The 17,304-nt window shown below is 38.1% G+C and overlaps 1 protein-coding gene, 1 long non-coding RNA gene and 1 pseudogene across 5 annotated transcripts; 1 reads left to right on the forward strand and 2 right to left on the reverse strand.

The window, feature by feature from the left end:
* Positions 1-227: 227 nt before the first annotated feature.
* Positions 228-9,968, forward strand: LOC137137836 (butyrophilin subfamily 2 member A1-like). Of its 4 annotated transcripts, XM_067524579.1 has the most exons (7): positions 1,772-1,898; positions 6,806-6,878; positions 6,991-7,026; positions 7,772-8,044; positions 8,124-8,369; positions 8,443-8,610; positions 8,727-9,968. In XM_067524579.1, the coding sequence occupies exons 2-7, from the start codon at positions 6,848-6,850 to the stop codon at positions 8,828-8,830; spliced, it is 858 nt and encodes a 285-aa protein (XP_067380680.1). In that variant the 5' UTR covers positions 1,772-1,898; positions 6,806-6,847; the 3' UTR covers positions 8,831-9,968. The 4 variants fall into 4 exon arrangements, 3 of the variants coding, with proteins under 3 accessions (XP_067380681.1, XP_067380679.1, XP_067380680.1); XR_010915788.1 differs by lacking the exons at positions 8,124-8,369; positions 8,443-8,610; positions 8,727-9,968 and adding exons at positions 228-577; positions 993-1,337 and having other exon boundaries at positions 1,551-1,898; positions 7,772-7,846; XM_067524580.1 differs by lacking the exons at positions 7,772-8,044; positions 8,124-8,369; positions 8,443-8,610; positions 8,727-9,968 and adding exons at positions 228-577; positions 993-1,337 and having other exon boundaries at positions 1,551-1,898; positions 6,806-7,003.
* LOC137137882 (uncharacterized) lies at positions 3,307-5,731 on the reverse strand. The gene is made up of 3 exons (XR_010915837.1): positions 5,580-5,731; positions 3,993-4,776; positions 3,307-3,321 (listed from the first exon to the last, which is right to left on the reverse strand). It is a non-coding gene; the product is annotated as an uncharacterized lncRNA (long non-coding RNA).
* Positions 9,969-10,054: 86 nt separating the features above from the next.
* On the reverse strand, positions 10,055-11,610 carry LOC137138065 (piggyBac transposable element-derived protein 4-like; annotated as a pseudogene).
* Between the last annotated feature and the right edge of the window lie 5,694 nt (positions 11,611-17,304).

The raw sequence follows: 17,304 nt of genomic DNA on the forward strand, positions 1-17,304 counted from the left end.
CCACTGCACGTCCTGGTCTATCATTCACAAGTGAAGTGTTTAGTGGATCGATTTAGTTTAGTTTTTCTTCAAAATGTCCTGTAAGAATGAATAGAGATGCAGCATCATGTGATTGGATAAAAGTCCAGCAGGTGGCAGGAGAAGCTGTTGATTCTTCTTCACAGTTTGTATTGAGTTGACTTCCTATTTCTTAAAACTGTCAAGTTCCTGTCAAGACTGTCTGCAGCATAATTCAGACATGGCCACAGTTTGGCAGCATGTGATCAAGTCTGCATGTGTGGGAACTTGTGGGGTTTCAGGAAGTGTGTGGGTGTGTGGTTGTGTGTCGCTTCCATGTTACTAACTTGTATCTGTTGAAGTGCTGTGGCACCTCAGTGTTTCAGAGAATATAGAACAGCTCCGGCTGACGGTATATTTTCATGTGGCGTTGACAAACTCGGAAGTCGTTCTTACTGTTGCTTTAAATCGACTTTACTTAATTTAACGGATATCGCGAGGAAAATGGCCGCTGTAACATCTGCGTCAGTCCTGTCTACTTTGCTTTTACTCTGCATCTCTCCGGTGTTTGCCTTTGTTGGTGAGTATAGAAGAGTAAAGTAGCTAAAGTAGAGCTACCTACAGTTAATCCATCTAAAGTACACACATAATCCACATACTGATACTTCTGTAAGGATCATCTTCATATGGGAGGATTCTACAATTGTCATTTACGTGTTTGCCGTTGGCTGGAGGTTGATTTATTTACAATGTTTTAGTTTTACATTTACCTAAATAATTGTCTAATTGATGCCATACTGTCTGTGTTATGTGCAGAACTTAACTGACTATATAACTTTGTTAACATCCAAATAAACCATGGAATTTCTTAAGTAATTCATGACGTGTCAGATATTCTTAGCTTTGTGCTACTTTGGAAGTAATCACAAAAAATTGTTAAATATTTCCAGTTACCGTTTAACTTCTCCACATTGTGTTTTTTCTTCTTTCTTCAGTCCAGAACATCACAGCTCGACCAGGAGAAAATGTGTCTCTGCCATGTTTAGCTCATAAAAACTCTCCCATCATAGTTATAGGGTGGCACAGACGTGACCTTGAGACAGGTTATGTCTTTTTGTATCGGGATGGGCAATCTGATCCTGATGTGGAGCATCCATCTTATATCAATCGGGTGGAACTGAAGGATAAACAGATGAAAGATGGAGACATTTCTTTGATTTTGAAGAATGTGACAAATAGTGACACTGGAACATATGAGTGTCATGTCATCCAGGGAGAAACAGACCAAGGAAAGACAAATGAGACAATCTGCATTATCAACCTGAGGGTTTTTAAACCAGGTGAGTGTGAGTGTGAGCGAGTGTGTGTGTGTGCGTGTTATCTGACTATATACCTTTGTTAACATCCAAATAAACAGTGGAATTTCTTAAGTAAATCATGACGTGTCAGATATTCTTAGCTTTGTGCTACTTTGGAAGTAATCACAAAAAATTGTAAAATATTTCCAGTTAACGTTTAACTTCTCCACATTGTGTTTTTTCTTCTTTCTTCAGTCCAGAACATCACAGCTCGACCGGGAGAAAATGTGTCTCTGTCATGTTCAGTTCACAAAAACTCTCCCATCTTAGTTATAGAGTGGAGGAGACGTTTTCAGAATATTTCTGATGTTGTCTCTGTGTATCGGGATGGGCAGTCTGATCCTGAGCAGCAGCATCCATTTTATATCGATGGGGTGGAGCAGAAGGACAAACAGATGAAAGATGGAGATGTGTCTTTGATTCTGAAGAATTTGGAAATTCAGGACACTGGAACATATGAGTGTCGTGTCATCCAGAGAGGAAGAGACCAAGGAAAGAGAACTGAGACAAACTGCATTATCAACCTGATGGTTTTTCAACCAGGTGAGTGTGTGTATGTATGTGTGTGTGTGTGTGTGTGTGTGTGTGTGTGTGTGTGTGTGTGTGTGTGTGTGTGTGAATCAGAGGTGAAGCTGCTTCCTGGTTGTTGATGTGAGAGTGAACCATCACAGATCAGATGTTGGTGTTTTCTAAAGATGTTGCTGATGAGACTTTGTAGCAAACAGCTGCTATGAGTGATGGAATCAAAGTGCAGTAGATAATGTCTGACAGGAGTTTGAAGAGGAAATGGATTCATCACCTACCTGACACCTCACACCTCACATCTCATTCTCTTCTCACAGGTGGAGATGAGAAGAATGGAGGAGATGGAGGACACAGGGTTGGACTGAAACTTGGTCTGTCAGTTGTTGCTCTGCTTGTTGGTGTTGGTGTGTTGTTGGTGTTGTGATGTATAGAAAACGTAAAGGACTCAAAGAGGAGACTTCATACAAAGCTGCTGATGATAAAGACACTGACCATCAGTAGGTGTAAAATGTCTCCTCAGTTTCCTCAGTGTCTAATTCACTGATGCAGGACAAACAGCAGTTCAGGCTTCAGCCTTTTTATTTTTATCCCACAGTAAATTTTTACTATCAACAATGTGATGATGCATTTCTTAACATTTCTTCCTCAGTCTCTGTGTTTCTCAGCTCTAAACAGACAAGTGTCATTTTAAACTCGACTCAGTCATTTACTAACTCAGTCTGAGGAAACAGTGACTCTTTTTTTCTCTGCAGGACAGTGAAAGTGGACAGAGACAAACAAACCAAAGCTTCATGTTTTATATATTAAGGCTGTTACATTATGTGAATATGAAGATCACTGTTTATGATCCTGTTTGTTTCACCTGATGTTTGTCATCTGACACATCACACACTGATAATATTATTCTTAAACTTTCCCACAACTAAATGTGAACAGTAGCCTCGCTGTATTTGGTGATTTTAAATGTGTTATTGATGGAAATGATCAACTGTGATCAAACAGTTTGTTTAGTGGTAAGAGGCTGGACCTTGTTTTTCTATCCAGTTAGGTGCAGACAGATGTTCTTTCATTTGGCACAGCTGTCCGGTCCAGGCCTCTGACCCTGTACTGTGGTTGTTTTTCAATTAAAAATCAAAACCAAAGTCAGAGTTTTATTTCTTTGATAAAAAGAATTCTAATTTCTGGATTTAGTGGGTTTAATGTTATTTTAGAAAAACATGGTTTTATGTATTTGTGGAATGGTACCAACAAATTTGTCCTGTATGTGCAGGAAACAGATGAAGACAGCTGCTATCAGCTGAACTCACATAGAGATGTTATTATCCAGTTCTGCCACCTGCTGCTTGACACAGGGAACAGTTCCATGGGTGGTTTTGTTCAGTTCAGGGGCCTCATTTATCAGCTCTTCATATAACGTCTCTGAGAGCAGTCAGAGAGAAACCTTTCAAAATAAAACATATCCTGAATTGATGTGTCGGGTAAAATAAGTACAAGAAGGTTGATGTAAATAGTTTGCTGACCATACTTAGCATACACAGAAACAATAAAACCATTTCCACCCTCAGCACAGCTATTAACATATTGGCAGTACAAGCTGTCTTATACAGGGAATTCATAAATTCACAGTAAAACATGACAGAACACATTTTCAACTTTGGCCTGCACTCATGAGTATAATATAAAACTTATTTAGTACTAAAACGACCAAAAATTATATTTTAGGTTAATCTATCTAGCACCTTTTAACAATAAATAAATTAACAATGTAGTTAATGAAACATTAAGTTATTAAAAAATACATCCTGGAATCTAATGTGGCCTCCACAAATTTCTTTTTTTTTTAAACAACACAGTTTAAGAAACAGCAAAATGTAAAATTTCATTTTGTATGCTAATTTAAACAACATCAACTTTAATATGAAGATTAAAACAGTTGCAGAATTATTATCTAAGGATGGACTTGCCAATCAATTATTTATTACAGCTTTTCTGTATCAAGACTTTCATGTTTGAATTATTGTTCAAGGTTAGTCAATTATAGGACAATGCAAGGCTCTTCTTACAATGTGCTTTTATTATTATATTATTATTATTAGAATTATTAAAAATCACCTTAAAAATTTCAATTAATGACAAACAGATGGCAGGCAGTCTCTTTGAAAACAGAAGGCAAGAAAAGTATCGCTGTGTTCACCATCTGACCTAAAAATGAACCAATGTAGAGATCACAGGGCAGGAGAAGAGCCTTTACACATTTTGGATACTGTAAACAGTTGTGAATGAAAGTTTACATACACTCATCATGGGCATGACTGTCATGACAACATTAGGATTTAAATTATTTCTTTGAAGAGTTATGCTATGAAGATGAGTTATACAACAAACATGTTTAATATGTAGCCATAACCAAGCTTGTGGTAGAACTCTGGTTAGATATTTAACAACTCTTCTTTTGGTAGAGCTAAATAAGATGTGTTGCTTTTGTGGCACAGACCTGATTCTTAAGCATGATCAACATTATTTCAATAGGTTTAAAGTCGAGAATTTGGGAAAAACAATCCAAAAGCTTAATGTTAGCCTGTCAACTTCCTGTTACAGATCATGATTAAGAGGCCTTGGGGCTGGCAAATTAAAAGACATTTCCTATCAGATCTTCATGTCAGAGCCGTAAAAAGTGGCATTTGGGATGAAGCTGAAAAATCATTCTAGGATGTTATTAACATATTTGCTGACCATTTCTTTCTGTGTCTGTTTGGCTGTTGTCAACTGACTGTAGGCAGAGACGTTTGAGTTCACTGTTTGGTTCTATGAACACAAGCTTGTTTGCCAGCTTACTGAATCCTCTGACTGGTTTGTCCACAGCCGTTTTAGGCAAAGTTGATGCCTCTTCAAGAACCTAAAGTAAAAATAATATATTAGGATTCTACCATAATATCATGCAGTAGCAAAATAGTACCAAAAATTAAAAGATACATAATTTCAATCATCAATTATTATTTATAAAAAAACTCAATCATGTAATGCCTTTGTGTTTGTTGACCCTAGTACTGTCTGACCACAGGGTCAGTGGTTCGATCCCCGGTCCCAGCTATTTGTTGAAGTGTCTCTGGGCAAGACACTAAACCCCTAACAGCCCATTCCACTCCCCAGCTGTGCAGAGCCGGTCCAAGCTCAGAAGAAATTGGGGAGGGTTGTGTCAGAATTGGCGTCATTGGTGTTTTATGTGAATCAGAAACTAGAAGATAGGACCAGGGTTAAGAACCAATGAATCTTATGTATTCAAAATACTTGTAATACTTGTATTATTCTAAAAAGCACATAATCTGCTGTAGTCAGTGCATTGCTGTATTCCAGTATTCAAAACCTGCTCTACTGAATTTTCCTATAAGTCACATGAATAAAACAATGCAGCAGTGTTACTGATGAAAAAAAGGCTCCTGGTGCGATTTTTTTTAGAATATTGACAACAGGTCACCTATGAGCAAACAACACAGCGACAGTCTTTGAAATATAGTTATTACAAAATAAGCTTTAGGTGCCATTTGATGTGTTGACATTAACGTTACTTTCCAAACATGTAACGTTAAAGTTACTTGTAGCAGCATTTAGCAGCTAACACTACAGGAAGCTTAGCAAACGTATTACATTGAACGCTAACAAACAACAACACGTAAAAACGTTTGTGTGAAAATACTTTACCTCATCAATCTCGGAATCCAGAGATGAAGACGACCAGTGGAAAAACCGCAGTACAAATACCGATGACAGTAACTGCCGTCACCTAGAAATTTAATTTGGAAGAAAGTTCTCGTAGCTCGAGACATTCTGCGTGTGCGCAACTCTTCTTTTTTTTTTTTCGCGTGCGCAGCCCGGGTAGCTGTGGCAGCCTGGGTATGACGTAATCCCTCTCTCTCTCTGGCAGTACACTTAATAATGAATTAGTGGCTGGAGAGGCGCGCAGATCATTTACTTTAGTAAAAGTAGCAATACCACAGTATATAAATACTATAAGGAAAAGTCCTGCATTCAAAATGCTACTTAAGTAAAAGTACAATATTATTAGCTCAAACTACTTTTGTGACATTAGACATCACATAAATGAATGTTGTTTCATTGGAATAACATTATTGATTCATTAATATGTCAGCTGGTAATGATAGAGATAAGATGATTATTACTTTAAATACTGCTGGATGGCCTATGAATTTCCAAGGATTTTTATGAGTTTTTTTTTTAATGTTAGTGTTAAATTCCACTTTTAGGTAGCTGGCTAGAGTATTAAATGTTCAATGAATGTTTATACCATTGTCCACCATCAAATAACTCAAATAGCTAAGAATGAAGAACCTTTACTTCTTCAAAGAACAATTTGTAGGAGCCAAAGAACCACTGACCAACAAAAATGGTTCTTTAAGCCTGCATGGATTTTCAAAGAACCATCCAGGCTTCTGAAGAACCATTTTTTTCTGTGTGTAGTTTGTGGTTTAAAAGTAATATTGTATTGATGAAATTTAAGCTGAGGAGTTTTTTAAATGTCAGATGATTTAAACTAATCCTAAATTACCTTAATGGAATAAAAATACCATGTGATCTGTTGTTTCCATATCTAATAGAGAAACAACTGTAGGGTATAGTTTTTAATTTCTGATGTTAAATTACTTCCCATCTTCAGATGTAGTTTTTCTTGTCCAGTTTCTTGCCCTTCAAACTGTCTCCAAAAGATCAACAAATCTGCAAATGTGTTCAGTGATGAAGAGATAAGTTGAGTGTTAATGGACGTCTTTTAAACACACTGATGCTTGGAGCCATCTACTGGTCGTCTGTGGTGTTTTACTTTAAGGCTTTAATGATCTTTTTATACTTGTACCACATGATCTGTGGTTTTATCTGTGGCTTCTTCTTTTCTGTTCGTATGTTTCCTGCAGCTGTTGTTCAGAGACACTCTGACATGTGGTGGTAGCTGCAGAATGGACAAAACATCAGTTGAGAGGCTGCTGGGTGAGTCCAGTCTGCTGGATGTGTTGATGTCTGAATGTTGAGAGAAGATCACTGCTGCTTCCCACAGTAGATCAGTTATTACAGCTCAAACCTGACTCTCATTTCTCTTTAGTTGTGACTTCACTGCTGATCTGCACAACAAACCAAGGTCAGTCAATGTTTTCTATGACACACTGAAAATGTCTCATTGTGTCTGAGAAAGATGAGTTAGTGTGAAGGACACAGCAGGACGTCATAGAAACACAGAGACTGTTGAAGGTTAGATGTTGGTGTTCACTGTCTCTTTGTGTGAATCTTTACTCACTGTTACACTGATCTCTACTTGATCAGTTTTCTGTCACTGTGTGATCATCACTTTTTTCCTCTCTATCATCTGCCTGACACTAGAAGAAACTCCACTGTCTCTGTATAAGATTTCCGTGTTTAAGTGTCTGCAAATGTTCAGTGACAAAGAAGAGATAAGCTGAGTCTTTATCTATGGATGGTTTTAAAAACCCTGATGTTTGAAGCCATCTGCTGGTCGTCTGTGGGGTTTTTACTTTATAGTTCTTCGTCATTAGCTTCAGTTTTGGCTGTGAAACCTGCTGCTGAGTGGAGAAATTGCCCTCGTTACATTATCCCACTACTTTAACTACTATTTAAATTTTTCTTTATAATGATTTTCTCCCTATTTAGAAAAATGGCATATTGATTTTCATAGACTCCATATTTAAATAATCACATGCTGCATTTTAAGGTTATTTGAGTTGAAGTCTGCTGATTTTTTTAAATGTCAGATGATTTGAATTAAAATTAAATTAAAGTAATCAAATAAAAATATGTAGATCTTTTTATATTTTGTAACCATGTGCTCTAATTTTTGTGATTCTTTACTCACTGTTACATCATCTCAGTGATCACAGCTCATCTGACTGTGAGTCCCAGCAGCTCTAAGTTTTTTGAGGGAGAATCTCTCTCTCTGAGCTGTGAGGAGGACGACAGCTCTGCTGGATGGACAGTGAGGAGGAACACAATTAAAAGAAAGAGGACTCAGTGTGGAAATGGTTGGGGGAGATCTGCTGGTTCTTCCTGTAGCATCAGTTACATTTTCCCATCGGACAGTGGAGTTTACTGGTGTGAGTCCAGAGAGGGATCAACCAGTAACAGCATCACCATCACTGTCACTGGTAAGATCCGACTGTGGAGTTAGTGTTGATGAAGCTGTGTGGAAATGGATGAAATGCTGTAGTTTGTCTCTGTGTTGAGGTGGAGCAGTGATCCTGCAGAGTCCTGTCCTCCCTGTGATGGAGGGACATGATGTCTCTCTGCACTGTCAAACACAGAGGCCTCCCTCCAAGCTCCCAGCTGATTTCTATAAAGATGGCTCCCTCATCAGGACTGAGCCTACAGGTCACATGACCATCCACCATGTTACCAAGTCTGATGAAGGCCTCTACAAGTGTCACATCAGCAGTCATGGAGAGTCTCCACCCAGCTGGATCTACGTCACAGGTCAGGAGCTTCACTTTGATTTCAACACTTATTTCATCCACATGTTCACCTGAACAGGTGATTGTCTTTACAGAAAAACCTACAACACCAGCTCCATCTACCACGCTCTTCGCATCAACCCCGTCCTCTGTCTCCTCTTCCCCCAATCTTGTATTCAGACTGCTCCTCCACCTAGTGGTGTTCTGTCCATACCTTATCTCCACTCTCCTCATGGTGTCTTTATATCGAAACAGACCCACAGGTAACACTCTGTATCTTTCATTCATCAATCAATCATTCCAAAAAAGAACCGTTAATGTTTTCCCAGCTGATATATTTTGTACTTTTTTTTTTTTTTTTACCTAAATCTGACTGTAGGAAATCACCTATCTGTCTCTATGGTGATGACGTCACCCACACGGGCTGATCAGGGATTAGATGATGATGATGATGATGATGTCACCACAGAACATCACTTCTGATCTGATCCAACATGATCCATGTGTTAACCTTTTGAAAGGGAGCTACAATGTCAGAAACAGTAAAGTATCCAGAACACTTCCTCTGGGACTCCACATGTTCTACTTTCACTTATACATTAATGATGTTAAACTCAGATCGTCAAAACTCCAGTCGCAGCATCAGGTTGACATTAAACATTTCTGTATTATAACTGAAACATTTCTATGAGAACATTGTCAGGTTTAGTGAAGTTAGAAAGACTCAATTCAACCTGATTCATGATACAGTACAGAACAGAACATGTTGGACGATGCACAGTAACATGATATTTTGAAACTAAAATGTGACAATAAGAATCATATAATTGAACAATGGATCACAATATAAAGTCAAACTGAGACTCACACAACTTGAAGTTGTAATTTATTTTTCTTAACACTAGAGGACGTCACAGGCCAAACATGTTTTCTTGACTGAGTGACTCTGACTTTTACTTGTTAACTGATCATTAAAACACAGAAGGAGGTGGAACTGAGGAAGCTGTGTGGCCAAAGTTTGGTTTTTCACCATGAGGACAAAGAAAAGGGGGACACAGCTGTAGACCCAACAAAGACTATTTGAAATCTTTGTTGATGCACTGTGGTTTAGTTAGATGGCGGCTAACACCAATAACATGTTAACGGTGACATCATCTACAGTGACATCTGAAGGCAACATCACAGTCCCAAGCTACATTAGTGTTACAGCTACATTATCACCTGTCAGTAGGACATGAGGAGTTTTGTTCTTCACATGCTGCAGAACTGTCAAAAGTCTCACCTGCTGCAGAGACATATGGACATGTTGACTTTCTTTAAATAAAAAATTAAATAAATAAACTAGTCACTGACCTAAACTACAAATACAAACTAGAAAAGGCAATTTCTGAGGAAATTACGTGGGAGAGCTGTCAAGCCGCCCGGCAGACGCCGACCGCTGCACGTTCAAAGCGGCAAACGCGGAGCAAAAGGCAAAAACTTTGAAAAGATGCAGATGAATAGAGATAAATACAGACAAAAGGAGAAAGAAGCAAGATGTAATAAAGAAAAAGAGAAAGAAAACAAAAATCCAGGAACAGTTGAATTAAGAAAAGTTAAAAACGTAAAAAGAAACAAAGGAAGAAGTTAACCCTTGTATTATGTTGAAATAAAATTACATTCATTATGTTGCGGGTCAAAATGACCCGCACTGTGTAAATCCTCTCAGAACTGTCAAAAAACTGGGTTAAAACAACAGCAACGTTATGTTCCATTAGATTAACACTTAAAAACAGACATAAAATACAATTTGAAATTCCAGAACTATTTGTAAAAACTATTTAGTTAGTTTTTCCTTCTTCACAAACACATTTCTTTTTAACTTGCCCCATTTTCTGATAATTTCAATGTTGTCCAAATGATGGACATAATGTAACTGTGTGCTTTCTGCAGATGTAATTCTTGCATTTCACACAAAAGGTGCTTGTTTTACTGTCCTTTTGGGAGGGACAGTTCTGTCATCTATTCCATTTCTTTACACCTGTATCCATTGGATCCATTGCAGATTGGTTGGATGGCACAAACTTGACTTTTTCAATGACAGCTGCAGCTGCTGGGGACCGAGCTGGCCTGGCTCACCTCTGGATTTTGGGAGTGACAAGGCTTTTGCCCAGTTCTTCAAGGAAAAGCCGACGTCGGTACAATTTGCCAGCATTCCATTGCTGGTTGATTTCAGTAAACAGGACATAGGCATTGTGAGCAGATGCATTCACAATGTTATACAAAATCACAAAGGGCCAACAGGCTGTCTTGTGCTGGCAGCTGTATGTCACTGTGACTTGTCTAGATTGTCAGCTCCTCCTTTGGTGGAGTTGTAGTCCAGGATCATTTGTAGCTTCTTGTCTTCTCTTGTGCTCAGAGATGATCAGATCTTTGTGCATTGTGCTCATGACAAGAACATTCTTGTTTCTCTTTGGGCAGTATGAAACTACTGTTGCTTTCTCAGTGAAAACAAATATTGAGGAATACAGATATCTTCCCTGCATCTTCACAATTTCACTGGGACATTTTGGCTTATTTCTGCTGATTGTTCCCAACATAGTCAGCTTTCTCTTCTGAAGTTCATCTCCAGGCGGTAGGATGTAAAGAAGTTGTCACAAGTGATGTTATGACCTTGCAACCCTTCACTCATCTCCATCACCACATGGATCCCCTGATTTTGCTCAGATGCTCCTCCAGGCAGTTTCCAGTGTACACTTGCATATTCCATGCATAGCTAGATTTTGCATCACAGGCTGCCCATATTTTGATGCCATACTTGGACGGCTTGTTGGGCATATACTGTCGGAAGGGATAGCGACCCCTGAATGGAACAAGGTGCTCATCTACAGTTACATGGGGGCCATGCTGTACAACAAAGGTAGATTTATCCAATACATCTGATTGCAGCTAGTTTGTCTCTTTCACGTCGACCAGCTCTGGTGTCGCAGTGTTCAAATCGGATCACATGAGATATCATGTGAAATGTCTCCAGAGACAATCTCGAAAGATTTTTTTTTTCTTTGGGTCTGAATGTCTATTCAGAGGCAATCAAAATATAAATAATTAGGCAATCAAAACCTCAAAAGTTCATAAAAGAGACATGTTTGATTTGGATCTGAACAGCTTCCTACCCCCATTAAAGTGTCCGGGTCAAAATGACCCGCAACATCATCTTTGTATACAAAGTCTGCACATACATTCCAGGACACATCAAAGTGTCCATATTTTACAGACCAGTTCATGACCCCAGATGAGGAAAAGTCACAAACTTTCATAAAGAAAAACTAAGGATAACAGGTACTTTGGTCAACAAGAAAACTGAAATGGGTCAAATTGACCCGTAACATAATATGAAGGTTAATGAGTAAAAAGTTAATATAAAAGAGTAAAGAAAACAGGAAGTAAATAATTATAAATAATTTATAATTCTAAATAAAGTTACCATTTTAATACTGAAAAATAAAAAAAATTAAAGAGGCTTTTATTTTAAAAGTGTGTTTTCTGTGTGTGTGTGTGTGTGTGTGTGTGTGTGTGTGTGTGTGTGTGTGTGTGTCTCCACTGTGTATCTTGAGGGAGAAAAACTGTCAGGTAAAGTGTTTGGACACAGCTGGAAGTCATTGAAACACAGACTGTTTAAGGTCTGATGTCGGTTTTCTAGGTCTCATTTCTGTGATTTTTTTTTACTCACTGTTTCATCATCTCAGCAGTGGTGGATGAAGTACTCAAAAGCTGTACTTAAGTAGAAGTACACAAATAAAAATGTGTTTTAGTAAATGTATAAGTGATGTTTCCACTTAAGTAATATGATCATCCATCTGTGAGAAACTCAGAACACAAAGAAACTGTTGAGGATTTTCTGATACTTCTTGTACAACATTTGGACATGTGGTGGAAACAGGAGAGGATTGATTTTTATCATCTCTAACATTTGTTACTAAACGCATTCAAACACATTTTACACAAAAGTCATGAGAAAATAGGTTCATAAACCAACATTTAGTTGTTACTGTTAGATTATTTTAGACATTATTTGCAAAAAGCAAGTAGAAATTGTGAATAATGTAATTTAGAAATAATTATTTCATGACTAAAATAAATAAGGGTTTGATTTTAGATTTTATTGTAAAATTATAAACCAATTGTTGAAATCCTGTATTGTGCTTTATTATGTGAAAGGGCTGAAGGCCAGAGACGTCACAGAAACAGGTAAATCATATGTTAAAAATAGAGGATAAATGACTAAGCAAACAGGAAGCCAAAAGGAAATATAGGAACTACATACATAGAACATTAAACATACGTTAAATCCCTTTAATTAAATGATAATATATTTTTCTTTTAAAACTAAATTTTCAAATAGATTTTTAATGGAAGTTTATTTCAGAATTCCAAATATACTATACATGTATTTATTTATTCTTGTATTTAGACATTTATTTATTGATGTATTAATTGTTCAATTTATAAATGTAAATATTTCGTCTTTTATTAGTCAATTAAAGTATTACATTATGTAATGTGATAATTTAGTCTATTTTTGATGGATTAAACAAATGTTTAAATCCACACTTGTTCTTTGATGATGGTTCGGTGTGTCATATTTATATACAGCTCTATATCAACAACACAACATACTGATTTTTTACATTTTATTTTAAGTAATATTTAACAATAAACCTACTAAAAACATTGTATAATGTTAAAAAAATACAGAGCGGATGAAGCTTGTCCTGGATTAAATAACAGCAATTAGACATTTTGAGAAAACTGTTTCTAGCGTCACAAGGTGTCATTGGGACAGTTAGATTCTCCACTAAACCAACTTAATAACCACAAAAAAACAGCCAAGACAAAATAGGACAATGCAGCATCATGCTGCTATTTATTCACGTAGGACAGTTTAAGACATAGTGAGTAGTATAAGACCGACACTAAAGCGCGTGCACGTGCGTGTGCATGAGTGTGCATGTATCGTGCGTATAGTGCATCAGTGTGCATGATGCCTATTGACCGTTAGTTACCCCATAACCCCTCCTCCTCCTTCCTAATCACATGAAGGTGCATGTACCACCACTAGGGTTGTTCGTGATGGTTCATAGTAAAATGACATCTGTCAATTACAATAAAATCTTTGGGTCCAATCAACTGTTTTCAACGTCACATGTTAAAGGGAAACACCTCTTTTAAAACTTGTATATAGTTTAAGAAGTAGCCTCGTTATTATCGACCTAGCGATTGTTGCCGCTAACGCTGTTGATGTTGTTGCTGCTGCTGAATTTAAAAAAAAAAAAACAAAGAAAAATCGCCATCGGTGACCATCCTGTGCTATTGCCGCTAATATTTTTCTCCACACAAGATCAAAAAATGGCATATGGACCTACAGGTATGTCTCACGGAGATCTGTCTACTATCGAACCTGTTTTAGATGCTGCGATGGAGTGCTGTGTGCCGCGTAAAAAGAGACCTGTGGAGTTAAATCTAGAACATCGGGGAAACCAGGGGTATGTTTACAATGTTAAATACAATTCGGGAGATATTGAGCTAAGTGTTGCTAACTGTATTGATGGAGATGATTGTTCATCATGCGTTTTTCGGTAAAAGACTGGAGACTTTTCCGCACATCAGTGTGCACCGACCTGAACCAACCCGGCTTCCCAGAGTCGATGTATGTAGTGCAATGGGTCAGTGCCACAGTGCCTGTGATGTACAGAATTGAGACCGATCGTTTTAACAAACCACGTGAAGGATTTATATTTTTTCGTATATGTGAGGATGTGGATGGTATGATAGCCGCCAGAGGCCGTTCAGATTGGCTGGAACGCCCATACCCCATTTCATTGGAGGAATGTGACACATGGTTTGAAACTGTGTTTTTTATACAGTGGAGCGACTGGCGAACCCTGCAACAACTGTTTGGTTATATTGATAACGCGATACAGAAAGACACGGTCTACACGTATTATGAAGCTGTTAGAAAACGTCTTTTTCTCACTACTAATCCGAGCACTGCGCAGCATGGGCTGCCTACCCTCAGTTGTCTGTCTATGCCCCGAATCATCAGGCAGGTTGACTACTACTGAAAATTAAATGGTAATTATTGACATGTTTATACTTTATTGCATGTAATGTGTGTGTGTGTGTGTGTATTGACCAAAATGTTATATATTTTTTTATAGAGAGGCTGTAATATGAAGAGGAGACAGCCCGAAGTGGTTTTATGGATGACGCTGTGGTACCCATCACCCCTACGCTAACAGATCCTTCACCTGTGTATAATGTATATACTGACGACCAACCGGATGATCAACAGGAGGTCTATTTAGCATTCAGACGTGGGTGCGTGGAAGAAGAACTCCCCCCAAACATGAACGAATCATCCGAGAGGCCTACGATCTCTGGTGTCGTTGAAAAAAAAATAAATAAATAAATAAATTAATTAATTAATTAAAAAAAAAAAAAAAAAAAAAAAGTGACAGTTGTTGAAGTATGAACGATAAACGCAATTGTTTGTGTCATCGTTGAAATAAAAGAGATGTTAAAAGGAATTATTGGTTCATTTATGTTTTCTGAAGCGATCATGGAAAGCACTCTAGATAAAATATATTATGATCCATCCCACCCCGGAGGTTTAGGCAGTATACAGAAATTGTATAATGCAGCGAGAGCAAACACAGAGGAACAGCCATCTCTCTCAGATGTCAAACAGTATTTACTGAAACAGGATGTGTATACTCTTCACGCCAATGCAGCCAGACATTTTCCAAGAAACAGAATCCTGGTCAGTGGTATAGACAAACAGTTTCAAGCTGACCTGGTGGACATGAGTGCCTATGCCACACAGAATGACAACGTGAGGTACCTGTTGACATGTATTGATGTTTTCTCCAAGTTTGCTTGGGTGAGGTGTCTTAAAGATAAATCGGGGGCTTCTGTAACGAATGCATTTCGGGACATACTCAGAGAGGGGAGGATTCCTCATACTCTGATGACAGATTCTGGTAAAGAATTCTATAATAAAACTGTTAAAGTCTTTTAATATTCGTCATTTTTCAACTAAAAATGAGACCAAAGCATGTGTTGCAGAGCGGTTTAATAGAACTTTACTCCCCACGGGCCTCTGGAATTCTACATTTCATCAAGTGGAGAAGACTATCTAGACCTAAATAATACATACCTGTACACCCGCGTCAAAATCACCAACCCTGACGGGTCAAATATTGCAAATGCTGCAAATGTGGGATTTGTGAATTATCCGGGAGCATCACTTTTTTCTCAAGTGGACATCACGTTAGGGGATCGTTTGATTACTCAAGCATCAAATACATATCCATACAGAGCCATTCTGGAACTGCTTACAAACTATGGAAGAGACACTCTACACACACAATTCAGCACGGCTCTGTTTTGCATGGATACAGCTAACAACATGGACGATTCATCGATAGATGGCGACAATGAGGGTCTTGCATTGAGGGCTGATTACACCCGAGAGAGCCGTATCGTGGAATTATTAGCACCGATACACGCTGATCTGTTCTTTCAAGAGAAACTATTATTGAACAGAACTGATATAAAGATACAATGTATACGTTCAAAAAACGAATTCTGCCTAATGACGTCTACAGACACTCAGTTCAATGTCAGCATTGTGTCCGCGAGTTTATTCATCAAGAAAGTAGCAGTCTCCCCCAGTGTGAGACTGGCTCACAGCAGGGCCCTGCAACACACTAATGCGAAATATGCTATAGACAGAGTGTGTGTAAAAACCTTTTCAGTACCTGCTGGTACAAGAGTGTGCAACCAGGAAAATCTTTATATAGGTCAAATCCCTAAATTTGTCATAATAGCGTTTGTTGACAACGAGGCTTTCACGGGGAGTTATGCTCACAATCCTTTTAATTTCCAGCATTACGATGTTGAATTTATGAGTCTTTACGCCGACGGGGTGCCGTATCCGGCCAAACCTTTTCAACCGTTGTTTAATAGGGGCCAGTGTGTTCGCGAATACTACCAGCTGATACAGACAACGGGGAGACACCTAAAAGACCGTTCGCTGGCGATATCACGTCAGGATTTTGCTAGAGGATACACCCTCTTTTGTTTTAATATGGATCCGGACGAGGGATGCGCCAGTCACGTGTCTCTGGTTAAAAGCGGAAATGTCAGACTGGAAGTTCGCTTTAGACAACCTCTGCCTCGCACAGCTACAATTTTGGCTTATTCTGTGTACGACTCGATTCTGGAAGTGTCTGCAAGAAGGCAGATTTTGATGGACTTTTATTAGACAGCATGAATACTATAGAGTTGACGAGTATTCTTAAAAGAATAACCAGCAAAGAAACTGATTTCTTAGGCGTCTTTCCATGCAACCACTTAAACGATAAGAAAATAAGCAGATTACCCGCCATGCTGGTTGTGAACACACACCCTTCTCATATGCCTGGAGAACATTGGTTAGGAGTCTATTTTACAAAAAAAGGACGTTGTTATTTTTTTGACAGCTTTGGTAACCCTCCCACACACGTTCAATTCCCGCCTGTTATTATCAAATTTCTTAAACAGAATTGTACAGAGGTGTTTTATTCTACAAAGCAGGTGCAGGATAATAATTCAGCGGCTTGTGGTCAACACACAGCGTTTTTTCTGTATCATATGCAGAGAGGGGTGTCTTATGAGGACTTTATGGATAAATATGGCTCAAATCTGAATTGTAATGATGTTATGGTTTATAAATTTCTCAACAAAATACGACCTGGTATTTGTCAAAAATATGACTTTACCTGTGTTCAGTGTGTAAAACCTCACATGTGAATGATTGTTTTTATAATTATTATGATATAATTGTTTTATATCTGTATCCATGTTCGTTTACAGTTTTTATTGATAATGTATTTCTCAATGACAATAAAGTATACAATACAAAACATAATGTGTAA

The sequence above is a fragment of the Channa argus genome, chromosome 12, assembly GCF_033026475.1.
Source record: "Channa argus isolate prfri chromosome 12, Channa argus male v1.0, whole genome shotgun sequence".
NCBI lineage: Eukaryota > Metazoa > Chordata > Actinopteri > Anabantiformes > Channidae > Channa > Channa argus.

What these genes read in the sequence shown, in the direction of transcription:
- LOC137137836 (XM_067524578.1), top strand. Translation starts at nt 502, where the DNA reads ATGGCCGCTGTAACATCTGCGTCAGTCCTGTCTACTTTGCTTTTACTC. An exon ending in TCCGGTGTTTGCCTTTGTTG is followed by an intron (nt 578 to 992) that starts GTGAGTATAGAA and finishes TTCTTTCTTCAG; the next exon opens with TCCAGAACATCACAGCTCGA. An exon ending in CCTGATGGTTTTTCAACCAG is followed by an intron (nt 1,899 to 2,197) that starts GTGAGTGTGTGT and finishes CTCTTCTCACAG; the next exon opens with GTGGAGATGAGAAGAATGGA.